General features: G+C 43.5%; 1 protein-coding gene across 1 annotated transcript in view; it reads right to left on the bottom strand.

Annotated features, from left to right (window-relative positions):
- Nucleotides 1-11,885, bottom strand: part of AMER3 (APC membrane recruitment protein 3) — a 38,813-nt gene extending 26,928 nt beyond the window's left edge. Inside the window, exons 1-2 of the mRNA XM_040074781.2 lie at nucleotides 11,761-11,885; nucleotides 1,589-4,612 (exon numbers count right to left, since the gene is read on the bottom strand). Coding sequence (XP_039930715.1) covers nucleotides 1,607-4,591 — 2,985 coding nt within the window. The 5' untranslated portion in view covers nucleotides 4,592-4,612; nucleotides 11,761-11,885 and the 3' untranslated portion in view covers nucleotides 1,589-1,606. The remainder of the gene's footprint in view (nucleotides 1-1,588; nucleotides 4,613-11,760) is intronic.
- Between the last annotated feature and the right edge of the window lie 7,036 nt (nucleotides 11,886-18,921).

The raw sequence follows: 18,921 nt of genomic DNA, 5'->3' as shown, positions 1-18,921 counted from the left end.
TTCTATCATTCCACTCCTCAAAATTAGAATGCCTTTGCATTCCTAGCCTGCAAAGGCAGGGATATTCTTAGAAATATCCTGTGGATTAAAATTCACAGCAAAATAAAAATATCAGGCCAATGCATATATTGATCTGTTCTTCTAACCCCAAGAAGCTGTGCCTAGTTCTGATTCCATACATATACTAGCTGTAAGCACAAACCTTGCCTCATCTGTACTCAGTTTATAATTTCAGAAATATCTAAAAGAGATGAGTAGTTCAAAGGACAATGGTGTGTCCTTGGATGGCAAGTTCTGCTCAAAATTCTGGTGACACAAGAAGGTGCATTGCTAATCAGCAGAACCACCACAAATCAAAATTGTTTACGACAAAAATAGAAAAAAAACAAAACCCAAGATCACTTCCTTCAGTTGAGAAAGACCTGTTTTACTAATGAACAGATTATAACTAAACAAAGTGTTTGTTAAGGGTATGGAAGTCTGACAGTCTCTGACCCTTAACTTCATGTAGTCCCCTGAAAAATATCTCTCTCTGCAATGGGAAGCTTGTTAGTGGGCAAGGTCATTTTCACAGTGACGCAAATAGAATACCCAGACTTGAAAATGTAAGGGTGTTCTTGCCTCACGCAGAGAGAAACACTGTCCTTTTTTGTTTGTGCTGCTTGTGAAGCCTTTGGAGATGACCAGAAAGCAGTCCCACTGCTGTGAGCAGCAAGAACCAGAGAAATGTGTTCCCTGTATCCTTCTGTTCAATAGTGAGCTGTTCCTTAATTCTCTGCCCTGGCCCTTGCTGCAGCCTCCTCTTTGTCCCTTCCACCACCTCCAAAGGGGTCTTCTCAGAGGCCAAGGCTGGGCAGAGTCCAGCCAATCTGTCAGATTTGGCAGGGAACCTGATAGAGAAATTACCCAAGTGATTTCTACAAGAAATTGCTCTCAGCAGCTGGAGGCCAGAGGATTTCTCAGCTGGCACAGAGTTAGAACTCTCTGTACAGATAGTACCTGCTCTGCCCTAAAGCCTTGTGTGACAAGCAAACCTGAAGCAGCACAATCGCTGTGTGCTTCATCAGTGTCTGGTTTGCAGCAAGGGTGTTTCTCACCCTCTGTCACAGGGCAGATTCTGGCTCTCCCTGTGCCGTGTGAGCGTGGCTGAAGGATTTTCAAATGCTTGAGGTGCAGCACAGACCCTGTAATCTCTCTCTTGAGAAGCCTGTCAAGCCTTGCACTGGCAGAATGCCTTGGCCCTTGCTCTGCCACAGCACAGTTTGGCCAGAGACCAACTGCACCTTCTGAAGAAACACTTCAGGTTAGGAAGAAGGAGGACCATTCCTTTGGTGCTCTTGGGAGCACCAGCACAGCACTGTGGCCTTTCTCTTGTGCTTGAGAGCACACCATATGTGTGCTCCTGCAGGACAGGGCACATCTGCACTGTGATTCCACACTGCAGACCCCTGGCTTTCTCACGAGACCCCCCTGCATAAATGACAGAGCCTGAATCCCTCAGCCTCCACTTCTGTGAAGTGCCCCTCTGTGAAAAGGGAACAGATTGAATTGTTCCTCATTTAATTTCACCCTTCCCCTAAGCACTCACCTTCTCCATGCAGGTGTGTCACTGGTGGTTCCTGGCTGTCACTGCTGTATCCTGGGCCACTGCCTCTAGGAGAGGGGACAGAGCAGTTCCTGCAGCCAGGCCATGGCAGGGGCTCTCTGCACAGTTCCAGGGCCCCGGGCTGCACTGCTTGGCCTCTTCAGGCTGCAGCGAGTCAGACAGACAGACAGCCGTGCTGTGTGAGCCCTGTGAGAAGGTACCAGCTATGTCTGGGCAGACAGAGTTAAACAGAGGTAAAAATGTTGGTCTACTAAGAGATGTCTCAGGGCCAGAGTCACATGGACTGAGACCAAAGTCCTTTAAATAGGAAAGTGCTTGATTATTCAGCTGGGCATATTCAAGATTTATCTTGCTTTCAGTAACCTCATCTAGGATTTTTGCTCTGCTTTTCTGATCTTCAGAGAAAATTTGCTCCCCATTTTGTTTCAAATGATACAGGCTGCTAGACTGGAAACTTGTCTCATAGTTGTACTGGTTTGTGCTAGGAATGCTGGGATATTCTGGAATTTGAGCAATGCAGCTGCATTCATTTTGCAACAATAACTTGTTTTTATACTGAGACATCTTATGAATGATACTGTTAATTTCATTCCCGATGTATTTGTCTTCCAGGTGCTTGTTTTCATAGCTGATTTTTAATGATGCCACCTGTGTTACACAGTGCTCTAAGAGCTGCACTATGTTAGTGCTGCTCTCTGTTGGTGTGGGACTCATGTAGCTCTGGAAGTGACTGAGGGTTAGAGGATGCAGTGGTTTGTCACAGGAAATAGAGAGAGAGTGATACATTGGTTTATTTCTGTCTTCCCTCTCAAGGGGATCTCGGAGTGAGGTCGCAGCAGTCTTGTAGGAATAACATGATTCTACTTCGTGATTATCATCTAATGAAGGATTTTCAGAGCTCTGGAAGCCACTCTCTCTGTTCAGCTTTTCTGGCAGTGGATTTTTATCTCTGGATGTCTCACATCCCAGAGAAATTGCCATCTTCTCATTCTCATTTGAAGATGTCGGTAGATTGTCTCTGTTAGCCTGCAGTTGTAGTGCATAACTTGATGATCTGGTGGTTTCCACAGTCCCAGGTAATGTAGGTAAGTCCTTGTGGTGACTCCCTTCTCTTCCTTGGAAATCCAGATCAGATGTGCTCAGGCAGGAGGCCAGGCTGTGGTCTCTTCCAGCAATGTTTACTGAAGAGGCCTGGGTTGCCTGTTTGCTTTCCTCCAAAGGCACACATATGTTAAATGTATTAGAGTCACCCTTGCCTGGTGTCTCCTGCTGAGCTTCTGTGCTCCCTTTCTGCTCTGGACTGTGACTGGGCAGGATCAATGAATCTTTAGACTTTTCTGGCTGTGATTGAGGACTCTGAAGAGAGTCAGGGGAGGAGATGAGTCCTGAGTGTTTTCGTAGCCAGTTTATTATCCCCATGGTCAAGGAAAGCTCAGTATCACAGAGCTTTAGCAAACATTCTTTGCCTTTCCATGTGCTGTGGAAGAAACCCTGGCTAATGATGTCTAGAGTTGGTTGGGAAGCCATGTTCTCCTCAGCTCCAACATGAAAGCTGTAAATAGACAAAGGGATTTCAATGGCTTGCTCTGAAACACTTTCAGAGGCACACAAGTCATCATCAAGGATAGGGTTTACTTTGACTTCATTTGGGTCATAGAAGAGCTCATAAAGGGCATCTCCACTGTAACTGTCTCTTGGAAATCTACCTGGGACACCAGGGGTCTGAGCTTCCTTCAGTTCATCATCTTGTCCAGGAGAGAAAGAATCATAGTAGCCTTCATCACTGGTGGATGTGGATTCCTGGTTTTCACTTTTCGGTGTTTCTGTTTCTGTGGAGCTGTCTTTGGAATTGTCACCTTCTTTATCAGGTGACACCTGGGGGTCTGTGACTGGTACAGCAGCCTGACTTCCATCCTTTTCTGTGTCAGAACCAGGTATCTTCAGTAACTTCTTTTCAAACAGAGCACTCTGATGCAGCCTTACTGATTTGTTGATGTTGTCCCAAAACTTTGCAAATTCCACTGTCTCATTCTGGCCAGGGGAGGCCAGCTGCTCCACCCCACCTTGGAAGGAGCCCATGCCAGAGCTGTCTTTGTGCTTGCTTCGCCTCAGCAGAAGTTCTTTGCTGTTCTCCAGCTCCAGGTGAGCAGAGCTCTCATCAGCAAAGATTTCCCCACAGCCAGTGAGGGAGTCAAAGCTCTTCAGGGAAGCAACATCTTCACACAGGGCATTGCAGTAGTCATAGGAGGAGTCAGACTGCAGTTCATTGTCTGAGCAGTCCTGTGACAAGCAATCAGCTGCACAGGTTTCTCCAGTTTTGAAAAGATACTTTGCAAGACGTCCAGACAGGTTCTTGTCCTTCTCCACCAGAAATGAGAGGCTGTCTGGTTTATTTTTTCTTATATGAAATATATCTCTGAGCCCTTTCTTAGATCTCTTGAGGGAAATCCTCTTCCTGGGAATGGTTTTTGCGACAGCTGGTACAAAAGGCATCTGTGGCACAAAGTTCCTGTAATCAATCATCTGACTGCTGCACGCAGACTGGTTGGGGCTGACCACACACTCCTTCTTACTGCTGGAGCTGGACACCCCTGAAAAGCTGATACTATTGACAAGTCGGCCCTTGCCCTTTCCAAAAAAGCCCTCCTCAGAAGCCCTGCTGCTGGGGCTGCAGTGCTCGGTTTTTTCTGCCTCAGCAACGCAGTCATGCGTTTTACTCTTCCTTACAAGCTTGTAGGAGGAGCCAGATGATTTTTCCAGGTTGTGACCACCAGCTCCATTCCTTGCTGCTCTGGCAGAAAATCTGTAGTTCTTGTGTGTGGCCAAACAAGCCAGCTGGACTTCGGCCACACTTTGGTTTCCCTCCAGAGCTGCCTTTTTTTCTTTGCCCATCTCATCTTTGTTGGTTGCAGCTGGATGCACTGGTGGCACTTTCTCATGTTGCACACTGGATTTTATGAAGGTCTTTCCTCTCTTGAGCTCCATGCTGCTTCCTCACACCTGTTTCTGTAAAGAAAACAGCAGAACACAACTATTGTGAGGTTGGTGGGTAGTACTTGTAAATTTTGAGAGCAACTGGAGACCAAAGGAAGGGACATTAAGCGTTATAAAATTGAGCTTCTCTGCCATCAGACATTTCCATCATTGAGTCATGTTACTGCATGAGAAACAGACTAAGTGAAACTAAAGGTGTGTTGGCTGGAAGATTCAGCAAGGAGAAACCGTGTACATTATGGCTTGGTAGCTGAGGCTCAGGTTCAGAACATTTTGTCTGCTAGAAATAAACAGATTTGCATTGAGAATTATGACTTCAGGATGGCTTTTAACAAGGTAAAGGTCCTGTTCTGAAGGTAGAAGAGGCAATGTCTGAAAAACTTCAACATGCAAATGTGTGCATCAGAGAGGCAGCAGTTCATAGATCTGTACCTTAGAAGAGAACAATGATCTCAAGCTGGGAAATCTTCTGAGAAAACAGATCAAACTTCTGACACACAACATTCATTTTATATTAAAATAATCCTTATCAGTGAGCAGAAAATCCATAAATGTTGGTACTACTCTGGAAGCATGGAAAAACTGAATTATTGATTTCCTTTCCCCTGAGAATAGTTATCATTCTCTACACTGCTACTTTTTTGTCAAAAAACAAAAATCAAATATTGAAAATCATTGTTAGTCATGACAAAAGTGTCATCTCCAATTTGCAAAGACCAGTGTAGCACACAGAGGCATTGCCCCATTGAATCTGCACTGTGCATCGATTAGCTATTTCTAAAAATACTCTAATACCTGTATCAATGCCAGTTTCAGGCTCTGCCTGTATAGTTTAGTATTGAACCTGGTTTATGTTTTTATAAATATTATTAATCATTAATTATTTTGGCCAGGTCACTTCCAGTTTTCTGGCAGTTCTTTCATAGAAAGATCTGATCCTTTCCTGTCATGCATCAATTTAATATTGAGTAAGTCAAAGGAGTTCCATAAAGGTAGGTGAGGGATGAAGCAAGCACTATGTAAAAGCTGTTGGAACAACCAGATTTTTACCTGGTGGGAAAGAGCACAATAACTCCAAGTCCTGTTCTTGAAAGAATGTGCTTGGATCTCTCCTGGATGAAACCTCATTTAATGATTTATCTTGTTGTGAATTGGTTAGACATAACTAAACAGTTGGAGACACTGAACAGAAGATTTTAAATTCAGCACCAAGCCTAGGCTTTTTACTCCTAAAATAGAACTTAAAGCAATCTTCAGTCTATTTTGAACTATAACAGCTGTCTGTAACCTCCAGAAGCTTTCCAGTTGCCAGGCCTTGCTGGAAGAGCCCCACTCTGACCAGCATGTCACAAGATGCTGGACTGTGAATCTGGGAGCACTTCTTCAGCAGGCAGGTCAGTGACAGCCCCTTTCTTATAGAAGCTGCAAACAAACAGGTGATCAGCAATATTTACAAATAAATGTAGGTCAGTGACAAAAGATAGAGAACATAAGGGCAAAGTGTGAATATTTGACATGTGGTGAAAACATGGTGGGTAGTGATAGATGGGCGTCTATCAGTGTGATTGAGATGTTGGCACATTCATTTGCACTTGGCACTACATGTGAGTGCTACAGAACATTCTTAATGAAAGCCAGTAAACATTTTACTACTCTGTCAGGTATCTGGAGTTCACTGATGCTGCGGGAAACTTGTTTTGCATATTTAGAAATGGGTCACTGGGACACGATTACACTCCTCTTCTGAAAAGCAAGGTATGATCGACAAGCAATTCAGCTTGCAGATCTCCAGCAGGGTTGTGAAAACAATCAGAAATAGCTGATGCAAGACCAGTTATTAATACCCCAGAAAATAAAGGTCTGACATCTCAGTCCTTTGCAAGTGCAGAAATAGGTACTGTGTCCCCGTGTCCCTGATGCTGCCGAGGAGCTCCTCAGAGGTCTGTCACATTGGCAAGTGCCGGCCTTACAACAATGTTATGTAGGACTCTTTGAAGTCCTGCAGCTCTTTCTGCCCATTCTGAGTATTAAACAAAGGTCACTTTTGTAGGATATTGCATACGTGGGAACTTTCCTGCAGATGCATCAAAAAGGCTTTTAGGGATGGATTTATTTACTGTCAAGTATGAAATGTATTACAGCTAAGAATTTAGGATGATATTAGATAATCTTTGGAATAAAGTAATGTTTGGTCTGAATAGTATCTCCTTGATAAGAAACACAGTGGATGACCAGTTTGATAACTGGGTCTGGAAACTTCAAGTCTTGTTTCTCTGTCGGGTTTTTTTTTGTTGTTGTTGTTTTTTTTTTTTTTTTTTTTTTTTTTTTTTTTTTTTTTTTTTTTTTTTTTTTTTTTTTTTTTTTTGTAGGTTAGATGAACAATTTTGTCTTGAAAGCAAAAATGGCCCAAGTAACATTTTTACAGAGAATATCTGTAGTATAATAATGTAAGATACACTGATGGTAGCTGATGCTGCCTTTTCAGTTTCTTCTGACGAGGAAAAAGGTGTTAGCTGTTGTTTTGGTTTTGTGGGGATTTTGTGGTTTGGTTTGGGTTTTTTTGTTTGGTTGGTTTTTTTTTAATATCAACTATATATAATCACCAACTTTGTATTCTAATTATTTAATGTTACTATTTATTCCCATATATTCTAATTCTAATACCCCCTCAGGATTCATGCCAGACTTAGTATCTAGTTCATTGTGTCATCCTGCTTATTCTAAGACTGTCATATCTTTGTAAAACTTCCCCATTAAAAATGCTATTTAAAGTGAACAAAATAAAGGGAGGACCTCCTCAGTTAACTCTTTGAGAGCTCCTCAGGACAGATTACCAGAGTCTGAAGCTTTTTTAAAACATTCATCTTAGATGCTGTTCTGTAACTTCCCACAATCTGAGTTCCTCTTCATACTCATGTGATGTAAACTATCCGTGAACTTCTTTTCAAAAATAGACCAGAAATATTTGTGTGATGATTCTGCCTTTCTTTATCTATTAATACTTTTAGCCCTTTTCATTGCAATGGATTACATCATGATACTTTTTTTTTTTTGGTCTCTATCTCAAACACCAGAAAGCTGTACCAGTGAAGTTAGAAACAGATTAAAGTGCTGTAAGGGAAAGTTACCCTCCAGTGGTTATGTAAAGCTAAATCAAAATTCTATGAAATATTATTACAGGCATTTAAAACATAGAATGTTTTTCTGGGATTTCTTGACCCATGCACTCAGCTACACTAGTGCCTGTCTCTGTTCCTTTTCAATTATTCTTCTCTTGGACTTGCAGGATATCACTTCTTCCCCAGTGATAAAAAGATATGTGAGGGCCTGACTTCCATCTTTGCAAAGGAAATACGATTTGGAATTAAAAGTCACTGTAAAGAGCAGAAACCTGTGGAAACTAGCAGTCAGTGTACTGAGAGTCTCAATGTTTTCTTCATCAATAACAAAATAGTTTTGTACTATCTGCAAAATTGCTTACGGAATGTGTTTAAATGGAGGGCATCCTCGAATGTTACACTGGGCTGCAGTTTAGTTGTCTTTTACAATAAGATTGGGTGTAGCAACAGCATTGAGTCTTCCCATCCACAGTAAACAGTACTTTTTATCTGGCTTGGTCAGACCAGCTTTTAAGATTCCACAGGTGTCTAAGAAGGCAATCAGGTCTGGATTTGAGGCTGATACTGTAATGGAAATAAGGTTTTCTTTTCAATTTGGATGATATTGCTGATAAAATGCAGAGATACTTCATGCTCAGACATATACCATCTGTGCAGGGTGTGTCACAGCCTTTTCATAAAACCGGGAGGTTTTACTCTGTCCGTGATTCATCTAGAAGTAAATTAAAGTTTTAGAATGGAAAGATGAACACATTCCTGTGGGCTGAGGAGACTTGATTTTAGGACAATCAAAGCAATTGCTTCTGGATCTGGGTTATGAGGACCTGAGCAAGACTGAGTTACCTAACTGTTCTGGTTAATAAGAGCCATATTCAGTTGGCCTAAATCCTCCCTAAGTCCAGGCCAACCTACAAGGGCCAAAGAGAGGTGCAATGGAGCCCAAAATTCACTAGGAAGATGGGTGGAGACAGGATTCAAACTGTCCAGATATTGCCTCTGTCATGTGAATCAAAGCGAGGGATCACATTTGCCTCTGCCCATGGTCCCAACACTTTCTGCCAGCCAGCTACAAGTTTCCCTCTGAGGTGAAATGCGAGAGAGCCTTGCTTTGGGTTTTTGGCTGGGTCAGAGTTGTTGTATCTTACTAGCTTATAACACAGTAGAGAGGTTTGTTTAGGTTATCTTCAGAGGCAAAACATCAGTCCTCTTGCATGTAATTCCAGGAATACTATCCTACTGTGAAAATAGAAGTATTGGTTTCAGCAAGGCTGCATGGATAGAAATAATGCTATTACAAGGAGGAAATTTAGATAAAGTCTTCAGCTTTGTCAAGTTTGGCTCAAAAATTATTTTGCTCAAGTAGGAAAATATATAATTGAGGTTCATCTATTTCAAAAACTTATCAGCTATCCAGCTCAAACCTCTCTTACTTGCTTGTTTGAGGTGTAATTTATATATAATCATCTCTCCTGGAGATAGAAATGGGTAAAATTCAGAATATAGCAGTTTTGAACGGGAGATAGGAGTGTTCTTTCTTTACATTTATATCACAATTGGCAGGTTGTGGAGATGGTGCCTTGCTGTCTCTTGCTAAGCAGAATTCTGCATGTCACTTGGCACCTGAATTTCACCTCCCTACAAGCATTTTCCTTTTATTAAATTAAAAAGTTGATAAACACTGAATAGCCTTTTAGGCTTTTTAATTCAAAAATAAGGAAAACCTCTCTTTGTACTGCTTTTATGTTTTCAGATACAAGTTTGGAGTGAGTCCAAAATCCCTTTTCCACAAGCGGCTTCATATGAATCAGGCTTAAGGTGCTGAGTATCAGAGGTACCTTTGAAAATGTTACCCTACTTTTCCATCAGAAACTGTAGCATAAATAAATTTCCTAAAAACATCTCTCTTGTTTGGGTATATGGACATGCATTAAGCTTCAAATCCATGCATTTTAAGATGAAAAGCTTTAAAAAATGTTTCTTGATATATCGTGTAATGGGAAAGGGGAAAAGAACAGAGCAGTGTGGGAGGCTCTCCCGATTCTTAACCTCGGGAGGATTTTTATTGGCCACCAGTTGGAAGCCCTAAAATGAAAAAACAAGCAAGAATGAGGTGGTGAAAGCCACAGCTACTTTTAAAGTCAGTGAACAACACTAATTTTGAATCTTTAGTATCTAATCAATTAGCAGTGCATAAGGAACAGCTGGTGCTCCCAGTAAAGTGGGGGGGAAGGGGTGATTTTTGGAATAAGACTGTCTATTTACAGGCAAAAATATTATCTCTCTATCTGAGAAGATGAAAGTCAATAATAGAAATACTAATAATCATGAACATATATTCCATTCTGTTAATTTGATTTTTAATTTTAAAGCAGAATACGACTTCCTTGCCAGGGGGTAGTGATATTCTCCCTGCAGTTATTGTAACACTGTTTCTAGCAAGCAAATAAACATAACGGTTCTTCTGGTAAAAACCAAAGAGGATTTTAAAGCAGGGCTCATCTTCTTCCTTAAACTGATTACCCAGCTACTATCTCATCTCCTTTAGAAAGCAGAAAGGAACAGGGTGGAAAGGGTGGAGGCTGTAATCAGGGACAACCGTGATTCGGGAAACAGCAGAATGTTTATTTTTAAAGGCGCCTGTGTGACACACAAACCTGCATTGAGATCATGCCTCTCCTTAGGAGTACTCCTCTCACCATCCTTAGTGCCTGTATCTTATCAGTCCCCTTAATCATTTGTCTCCCTCAGGTAATCCAGGGTGCCTAATTATTTGCATATACATTTAGGTCAGGCAATGGCTTTCTCATGAAGAACCAGCAAAAAAAAACATTGGTGCGTTTTTAATTCAACTCTCATTCCACTGAGCATGCAAAGTGAAATCTTACACTCCCCAGCAGAATACTAGAAAGATGTGTAGTTAAATGCTTAATCTTATTAGCAATGTGCTATAGGGAAGTCTGAACCTTCCTTTAAGCCCTGACAACTGTTTTGTGGAGCTCAGGATTTTTCATAGTAAAATTAACCACGTTTCTACTCCCAGCACACTGTCCTGCTGTGGGCTGATGGGAGGGATCCCTGGGGCCACAGCAGCAACCAGAGCTTCCCCCAGCCCCATGTGGGGCACCCACAGCATCCCCCAGCCCCATGTGGGGCACCCACAGCATCCCCCAGCCCCATGTGGGGCACCCACAGCATCCCCCAGCCCCATGTGGGGCACCCACAGCATCCCCCAGCCCCATGTGGGGCACCCACAGCATCCCCCAGCCCCATGTGGGGCACCCACAGCATCCCCCAGCCCCACAGGGGGCACTCACAGCATCCCCCAGCCCCATGTGGGGCACCCACAGCATCCCCCAGCCCCATGTGGGGCACCCACAGCATCTCTCAGCCCCACAGGGGGCACCCACAGCATCCCCCAGCCCCACAGGGGGCACCCACAGCATCCCCCAGCCCCATGTGGGGCACCCACAGCATCCCCCAGCCACGTATGAGGTGTGTGGCAGGGCAGAAGAAGGCTGAGCCCATGACAAAAGGAGGCTCCTTCTCTGACAAAACCTCTGCACCCCTCACTCAATTTTCTTCTGTACCTGAGGCTGGAAGAAACGTAACTGGCTTGAGATGTTCCAATTACATCATGTAAAAGGGCAGCTTTAACTCCTGCGCAGGGAGCTTTAGAATCATCACTGTATCGCTAAGAGAAGGCAGCAGAGCAGAAATTTCCACTGCATACCTGAGAAGGAAACAGGGCTTTTTTTTTTCTTGCCCTAACCAGCAGCCTGTTGGTACCAGACAGCAAAGTGTTAACACTGACAGCTTTGGCTGTCCTCAGTCATTTATTGCTTTCAAAGGAGATAGGATGTGCATTTTTAGAAATACAGGCACAGGCTTGCCAGATGTGTGGAAAAAGGAAGTAAAAAGCAATGCTTCAAAAGCAAGCAGTCATCCCAAAATAATACTCACTCAGAGTCGCTGTGAGTGTCAGAGCAAAAGAAAAGCCATTGCGCCAGAGCAAACCAGGCAGATCACAAAAATCCTACTCACCATGTTTTCACTGAGCAGAAATCCTCTGTCTCCTAGCCTTGCTCCTGAAGCTGATCGTTATCCAGAGGCTCCTGTGATGCTTTTCAGATTCTGAGGGGCTGGACCGCTGCTGCTCTCCAGCGTTACTCTCCACCCCCTGTCTCTTCCTCCTCCTTCTTCCTTCATCCCCACCCCCTCGTTCCTCCAGCTCGTAGTTTTTTCGTACCTTACATAGATTCTAAGCTTCCACATGGAGCTTGATATAGGAAAGATGCTTATTTCAGCCGTCTGCGTGATGCCATGGAAATGCCTCCTTTGCTTTAAGAATAAAAGCGAGGAGGTAATCTCGGGAGTTTCTGAGCCAGCATTTTGGTTCCTCTCTATATGACTGCTTGTTAAATAGGGAGGAACACATCCAAATTAATTAAATCTCTACGTGTTTTTTGTTTCAGGCCAGGATTCAGGAAAAGTGATCTGAATTTGTTTTGCTTAGCGTGATGTTTCACCAGCAGTGTATGCAGGCTATTGGACTTTGCCACCCTTTGTAGAGCTTGAGTAAAAGCTGAAGTTAGAAAGGATGTTGTGTGAAAGCAAAGTGGTGTGAGGGGAAAGAGTGCCTATTTCAGCTGCTGGAGTGCCTGGTGTTAGCCTCATAATGCCTCCATCAAACATCATTTACCAAATTCTCCTTTCAGTCTCACTTCTGCTTCAGTGTGCAGCAAAGGCAACATCTGACGTTACAACACCATTCTTTGTTATATAGATGAGTTTATTACCATCACAAACACCAGGGCTCTAATTTCACAAAAGTGTAAAGCTGACATCTCCCCCAGCCCTCTCCCCTTGAAGGGCTCCCAGACTGATCATATCTTGATTATCCCACTGATTCCTAAGTCCTTTACATCAGCCTCTCAAGGCCTCCTGCTTGTTGAAACACCTCTGCTGGGGGCATGATAGGAGCCTCTCAAAAGCCAGAGTGTATGCCATGAAGCAGTGGCTTAATCCACTTCAGCAGCTCTCCTGTGAGCTTAGAGCTGCACTCAGGATAACGCAGACTGGTGTATCTGCAGGGACACTGCCCTCCTGATGTAGGGGCTACTTCACAGCTGCTCTAAGGCAGCAAACTGGCAGCTCCTGGATGGCTGAGACAGACAAGTCCAATCCATGGAGGCACTTAGAGCATCTCCAGCTCTGCATGAACTGAAAATGAGCATTCCCTCGCAACTGGAGCAGGTGCATCAGTCAGAGAGCTAATCTCTTCTGTTCCCACGTCAGAGCAGAAAGGGAACAAAGGCCTTAACCTGCTACCTGTTCTCATTTTCCTTTTCATTGTGTGCTTTTACTGAATCTTGGAGATGGGAGGAAAGGAGCTTGAACTTTTGTGCTGTCTAAGCTTCTAAAGCCGGAAAATCAGCCTGTTAACTTTAAAGCCTGCAGAACAGAGTGCTCCTGCTCTGAGTGTCAGGCAGTAAGCCATTCAGGTGTCCCTGATGGTAGAGACTGGAAAATTACACCTTGAGGGAAAAGCCTGGGTTAAATCCAACCTGCAACATGTAGAAAGCCTTTGTGTGACTTTACCAAGAGACTGGTGGGAGGAAAGAACAGGCTGTGCATGAATCCTAGTAATTCTGGCAAGTAGATGAAGAACACTCATGAGAAGAAATACATTAATTAGAAATAGTTTTGATGGGTTTTATTCTGAATATTGAGGTATTCATTTTGACACAGAAGGAAGCCTTTCTTCATGAGGAATATACAAATCCACCAAATTTTCAGGTAGTGCCTCATTGCTCAGTAGTGATGTCACTTTTGCAAGCCTCCCCTTTGTTTTGGAAAGTGGAGGCCTGTAAAATGCTGAAGTCCTTCTTTGCTCCAAGTAACACCAAGGCTTTTTAGAAGTGCTGATAGATATGGGAATCAACCAGAGGTCACAGCTGTCACCTGTGCCCCGGTAGCCAAGAAGGCCAATGGCATCCTGGCTTTTATCAGCAGCAGTGTGGCCAGCAGGACCAGGCAGTGACCATCGCCCTGCGCTGGGCACTGGTGAGGCCACACCTCAAGTACTGGTTTTGGGCCTCTCACTTCAAGAAAAACGGTGAGAGGCTGGAGTGTGTCCAGAGAAGGGAATGGAGCTGGGGAAGGGGCTGGAGCACAAGTCTGATGAGGAGCAGCTGAGGGAGCTGGGGGTGTTTAAGCTAGAGAAAAGGGGGCTCAGGGGGATCTTCTCACTCTCTACAACTCCCTGAGAGGACGCTGCAGCCAGGTGGGGGCCCTGCTCCCAGGTAAAAAGGGATGGGACAGGACAGGAGGAAATGGCCTCACATTGTGCAGGGAAGGGTTCAGATTAGGTATTAGGAAAAATTTCTCCACCAAAAGGGTTATCAAGTATTGGAGCAGGCTGCCCAGGGCAGTGGTGGAGTCCCCATCCCCGTGTTCAAAAAGCATGCAGAGGTGGCACCTGGGGCACAGCTTAGCCATGAGAATCGTGGTGGGGCTGGGTTATCGCTTGGTCTGGATGATGTTACAAGTCTTTTCCAGCCCTAATGATCCTGTGATTCTGGGGCTGATTCCAGGTTGGTCTTGGTATTGCCTGAGCAAAACTAGGATCATTGATTTTTTTTGTTTGTTTGTTTATTTGAAAGTTATTCATACATACAATTCTGGACTCTGAAGTATAGGCATTAAACATAAAGGAATCAGAAAAGATATACCCAAATATGCCTTGTGAAGAAGGATGTAGGTAACAGAGAGCACTTAAAGTTACATTTAAAACCTACTTTGAGCTCAAATTGAGCTCAATAAAACAAAGATTTGGAGAAAATAATCTGGACAGAGAGGAACTCTTACCTCCGACATCATTTCAGGTAGTTTCTATACATGTAGTCTCCAGAACAGTCTGTTGCTGCTCCTCAAGAACTGGAAAAGCTCTCTGTAATGTCCCCATTTCTAACAAATGGCAACTGTTTTCCCATTGCTGGAGAAGTTAGAGGGGATCATTCTAGACCCGGATGAGACACCCAAAACTGTTCTTGGAGATTCATGTAAAACATCTTCCTTGATGAGAGAACTCCAGGTTTTAGGATGTTTCCTTAGCACAGAAATTTCCAGCTTTAGAACCTTTTATTTCCCTTCCTCATGGGAAGCACTTAAAATCCATCAGCCACCCATGGCCAAGCTGCCCACAGCTCTCTGTGGCCATAACCTGCACGGACCTAAATCACGGTGCCACTGCATGCACTGGTAAATGCACAGGATGTTAAACAGCAGCTGTTCCATGGTAGCCCTTATGCATTACAGCAGAGCTTTTTTACGTCCTAAATCGTCTTCAACTTTCCGTTCCCTCAACTATCCTTTTCTGCTATCACTTCATTTCAGGCTATTTCACCATGGCTGTTCATCAGCTTGGCTCAAAATGTTGGCCATTGGAGAACCTAATTGTCCTCTCTGATTAATTCTGATTAATTCAGTCTGTCCAGAGCTGTCTGGGGCATCAGTGGGCATAGAAGGGAAGGGAAATGAGGGGCACATGGAACAGCTGCTATCTGTTTAGCAGATGCACACAGCCCTTGGCCTGGTGAGGAAGAAGAGGGCTCTTGAGGGAAGAGGGGCTAAGGAATGCACAATCCCTGGTAAGGGAAAGGTAGGGTGGCAGGGATCCTTGGGGAAAGGAGAAGGAACATCCTCTTGAGGGGCAGTATGGAAACACAGGGAGGGAGTTTTTAGATGAAGCAAACCCAGACTCCCAGGGCATTGGAAGCCTGAGTGTCCTCATGGTGGGTAGGAAATGTTTGCATCCAGTGATTAAAGACAACTATTAGCATAAGCAACTCCCAAAAAGAAATCTATATGATTTTTTAATTTTCTGCCATGGAAGAATGTAGCAGATTCTTTGACTCTGAAACTAAAGTGTTTGCTGAACTAGCTCTATTTGTTTCCAAGGAATTGCTTACAGTATGAATTTGATCCAGGCTATTTCCTGCCAGTGAACTAATGAAGAGTCTAACATCCCCAATCCAGTTTCTGCTAACACCAGGTTAAACTTAATTATTCATGGATTCTTCTCAGTATTTCTTGGGTTTGCATGTTGAAGAGAATTGGTAATGCGATATGGAGCTTTTCCTGTCCAGATTGCTAGCGGGAGGCTGCCCTAGGTTGAAGGGAGCAATCCTTGCTACTTATCTGTTTCCCAGGGCTTTCATTAAGTTAATTGCCACTCTCTTCTCAGTTGCTTGGTGAGCTAGTGTACGCTGCAAATTTTAGAATCGTGAATTGCTGTTAATAACATCACTACTTAGCAAAGGAAATGAAAGGCTTTTTTAGCCACAGATTTCTGCAAGGGTACTCAGCCTCAACATCTCCTGCTTGTGTTCCCTGTGAGGCACTGACGTTGCGGTATTTGCAGCTGAGGGGATGATAGGTGCAGCAGGTAGGGTCACAAGAGCAAATTATGGTACTAAAAAGCTTGGCTGTGCTGCCTCCCAGCACCAATAATGATGTCATCAGGGCAGGAAGAAGTGCCCAGTGCCTCCAGAATGAGGCTGATCACAGTCTCATTATTGCTGTCCTGGGGACTGTGGGTGACTTCAGACTGCTTGCTGCCCAAAGAATTTAAAGGGCTTTTGAGGAAAAAAAGAGAGCGCTGAAGACATTTCTCCAGCTGCTTGTGTTGGAATCATGGCTGCCCTTAAACTTTCTGCTTTAAACAAAAAGCTCTTGAGTAATAAATATTTGTCTATAAAATCAATGTGGACAAATTATCTGCATTATATGCTATGAAGAACTATGTCAAAAGAATTGTTTCACCAAATTATGAAAAAATCCAAGACTCTAGAGACCAGAGACAACACCTGGGAGGGACAAGAAACCTCAGGGACCTGACTACAGAAATGTTAAAATGTAATGCATGTTTTCAGAAGCTTTTTCCTTCCAGATATTCCTGTGTGTCATAGACATCTGTCCAGATGAGGCACAAATACCTCCAGTTTATTGAACTGCTTTAACAGGCACTGCTGTCTGAAAGGCAAAATAAGTACTCAGCTTAAAGCAGAATGTACTGTTCCACAACCATCCCAGTGTAACTTATAAGCAAAATTTTCTCAGCTCTGCTTAGGAGGATGGTGTTGTGATGCCTTGAGGGAAGGTTTTAAGAAATATTTTATTACTGTTTTGTGTGACTTGATTTCCCTACTTAATTTTATATTGCTCTCTGCCTGAATACTTCAAATGCTCTGAAGACTTTGTTAAAGACTCCGTCAGGAAGCTGAAAAAAGAGATAGAGGTGTAAGTAGCCATAGATACATGGCTTCAAATAATAGATACAGTCCATCAGTGAGGCAGCAGCTCTTCCAGTGCCTCTCATGGGACAGCCTTTCAAATAACAAAGTCAGGATCAAAGGAGGCCTAAAAGCAAAACAGCTTAAATAAGAGAAGTGAGTAGTCAGATAAAGTTAGTGAATGCAATAACACAGCAGGCTCAGGTCTAAATGCAGGGACAGCGGCACACTGAGCTGTGAGTAGGACAGGCTGCTGCTCCCTTTCACTGCTCCCTTTCACTGCTTGTATGCTTTTATTTCATATCCCAGTGAAATAAATAATCATGTATTGCACAGAAGCTGGCTTGCTCACCCTGCAGAAGCTATGCCTGTCACAGGGTCTTGGAAAGGAGTTTTCATGGCTGGTATGGTGTCCAGGAACCAAATCACAAATCCTGTTCTGAGGGAAGAAACGTCTTGGCTGAGTGTAGTTTGTCGGTCCTCGAGGAAAGGAAGCACTTCAGCCAGTTTGTGAACTGTGAGAAGTAGCCCTATGCTGTGTGTAAAATCCCTCTGCTTTGCCAGAGAGTATTTAAATGCAGGCAAACAAAAGAATATTTGGAAGATGGATGAGAGATGAAGCTTTTGAAATTTCCAGCAGTGCAGTTGGTAACGATGTGGTTAGCAATGCTTTGCTTGATTTACTCAGTGGAACATACATTTTGAAATAAATCTGTGTGTTTGATTTACATTGTTCGTAGCAGTGTCACAGCCAGATTTCATTTCGAAGTAGCAAGTTGTAAATCTTAGAAGAGAATAAAACACACAGCTTTAAATGCAGTTTGCTAGATAGATTATTTTGGCAGTGTTGGTTGCTCTTGTTCTCCTGCCTTCCACATCCTGGGTGGTAGTGGCCAACTCCAGAAGCTTCCTGCCTGCTGCTGCCCAAGCTGCCATCACAGCTGGAAAGTGAAACTTCTGACTGTGTTCCTCGAAATCATCAAATGTTGTTTCTGGTAGAGTATGGCAATACAAGCAAGGCTCTTACACTAGTGAAATATGACCATTAATATATTCTTGCAGTAACAGTAAACAAAGCAGTAAAACTGAAAGGACTCAGCATAAGACAAAATGCTCCATTAATAGATCATGAGTATTGACAATGCCAAGGTCATCATTTGTTTCGCAGTTACCCTAATTGCCAACAGGATTTAAAATATGGTATTTTATGTGTCTTGTAGCTGGCAGGCTATTTAGAGAGGGATGATTTGCTGAGTACTACTCTGGGTTTATCCCTTCACGGTTTTGGCTGCTGCCATCACTCTGGAACAAAACAATCTCTCAAAATGGTTTGATTTTTCACAGAGGGGTTATTAATGTTTCTGAGCCAGCTGATAGGCCCAGGCAGGACTCAAGCATATTAACTCATTGGATGTTTCTCTAACAATTATGCAGAAGCCATTTTTGAGGCAGTGCAGGGCTGGGAGATGGGAACAGTTGTTGGGAGGACAGCCAGCCAGGAGCTGAGCCCAGTGGGGCCATGCAAGTGGGGCTGGGTGAGTGTGGGGTTCTGTTGCTGTGTGTTGAGGAGAGTGGTAAGCCTGTGAAACAGGACACTTTCATTCGAAGAAATAGATTCCAAAATTATTCTTGAGCTTTAATACAGAGGTTATAGAATCACAGAATGGTTTGGGTGGGAAAGTATCTTAAAGATCATCTCATTCCAACCTCTCTGCCATGGTCAGGACGTCTTTCACTAGACCAGATTGCTCAAAGCCCCATCCAACCTGGTCTTGGAGAGGGCAATTTCTTGCCCTAAAATGCACTACCAGAACCTGCACCTTTGAAAAAGAGTGGTTTATTCTTAATACCTCTGTTTCTATGCACCTGGTTTGAAACACTTTACAGGGAGTCTAACTTTTCTTGAAAA

The sequence above is a fragment of the Hirundo rustica genome, chromosome 10, assembly GCF_015227805.2.
Source record: "Hirundo rustica isolate bHirRus1 chromosome 10, bHirRus1.pri.v3, whole genome shotgun sequence".
NCBI lineage: Eukaryota > Metazoa > Chordata > Aves > Passeriformes > Hirundinidae > Hirundo > Hirundo rustica.
The sequence above is the reverse complement of the archived record's forward strand: the minus strand, read 5'-3'. Positions and strand labels throughout refer to the sequence as shown.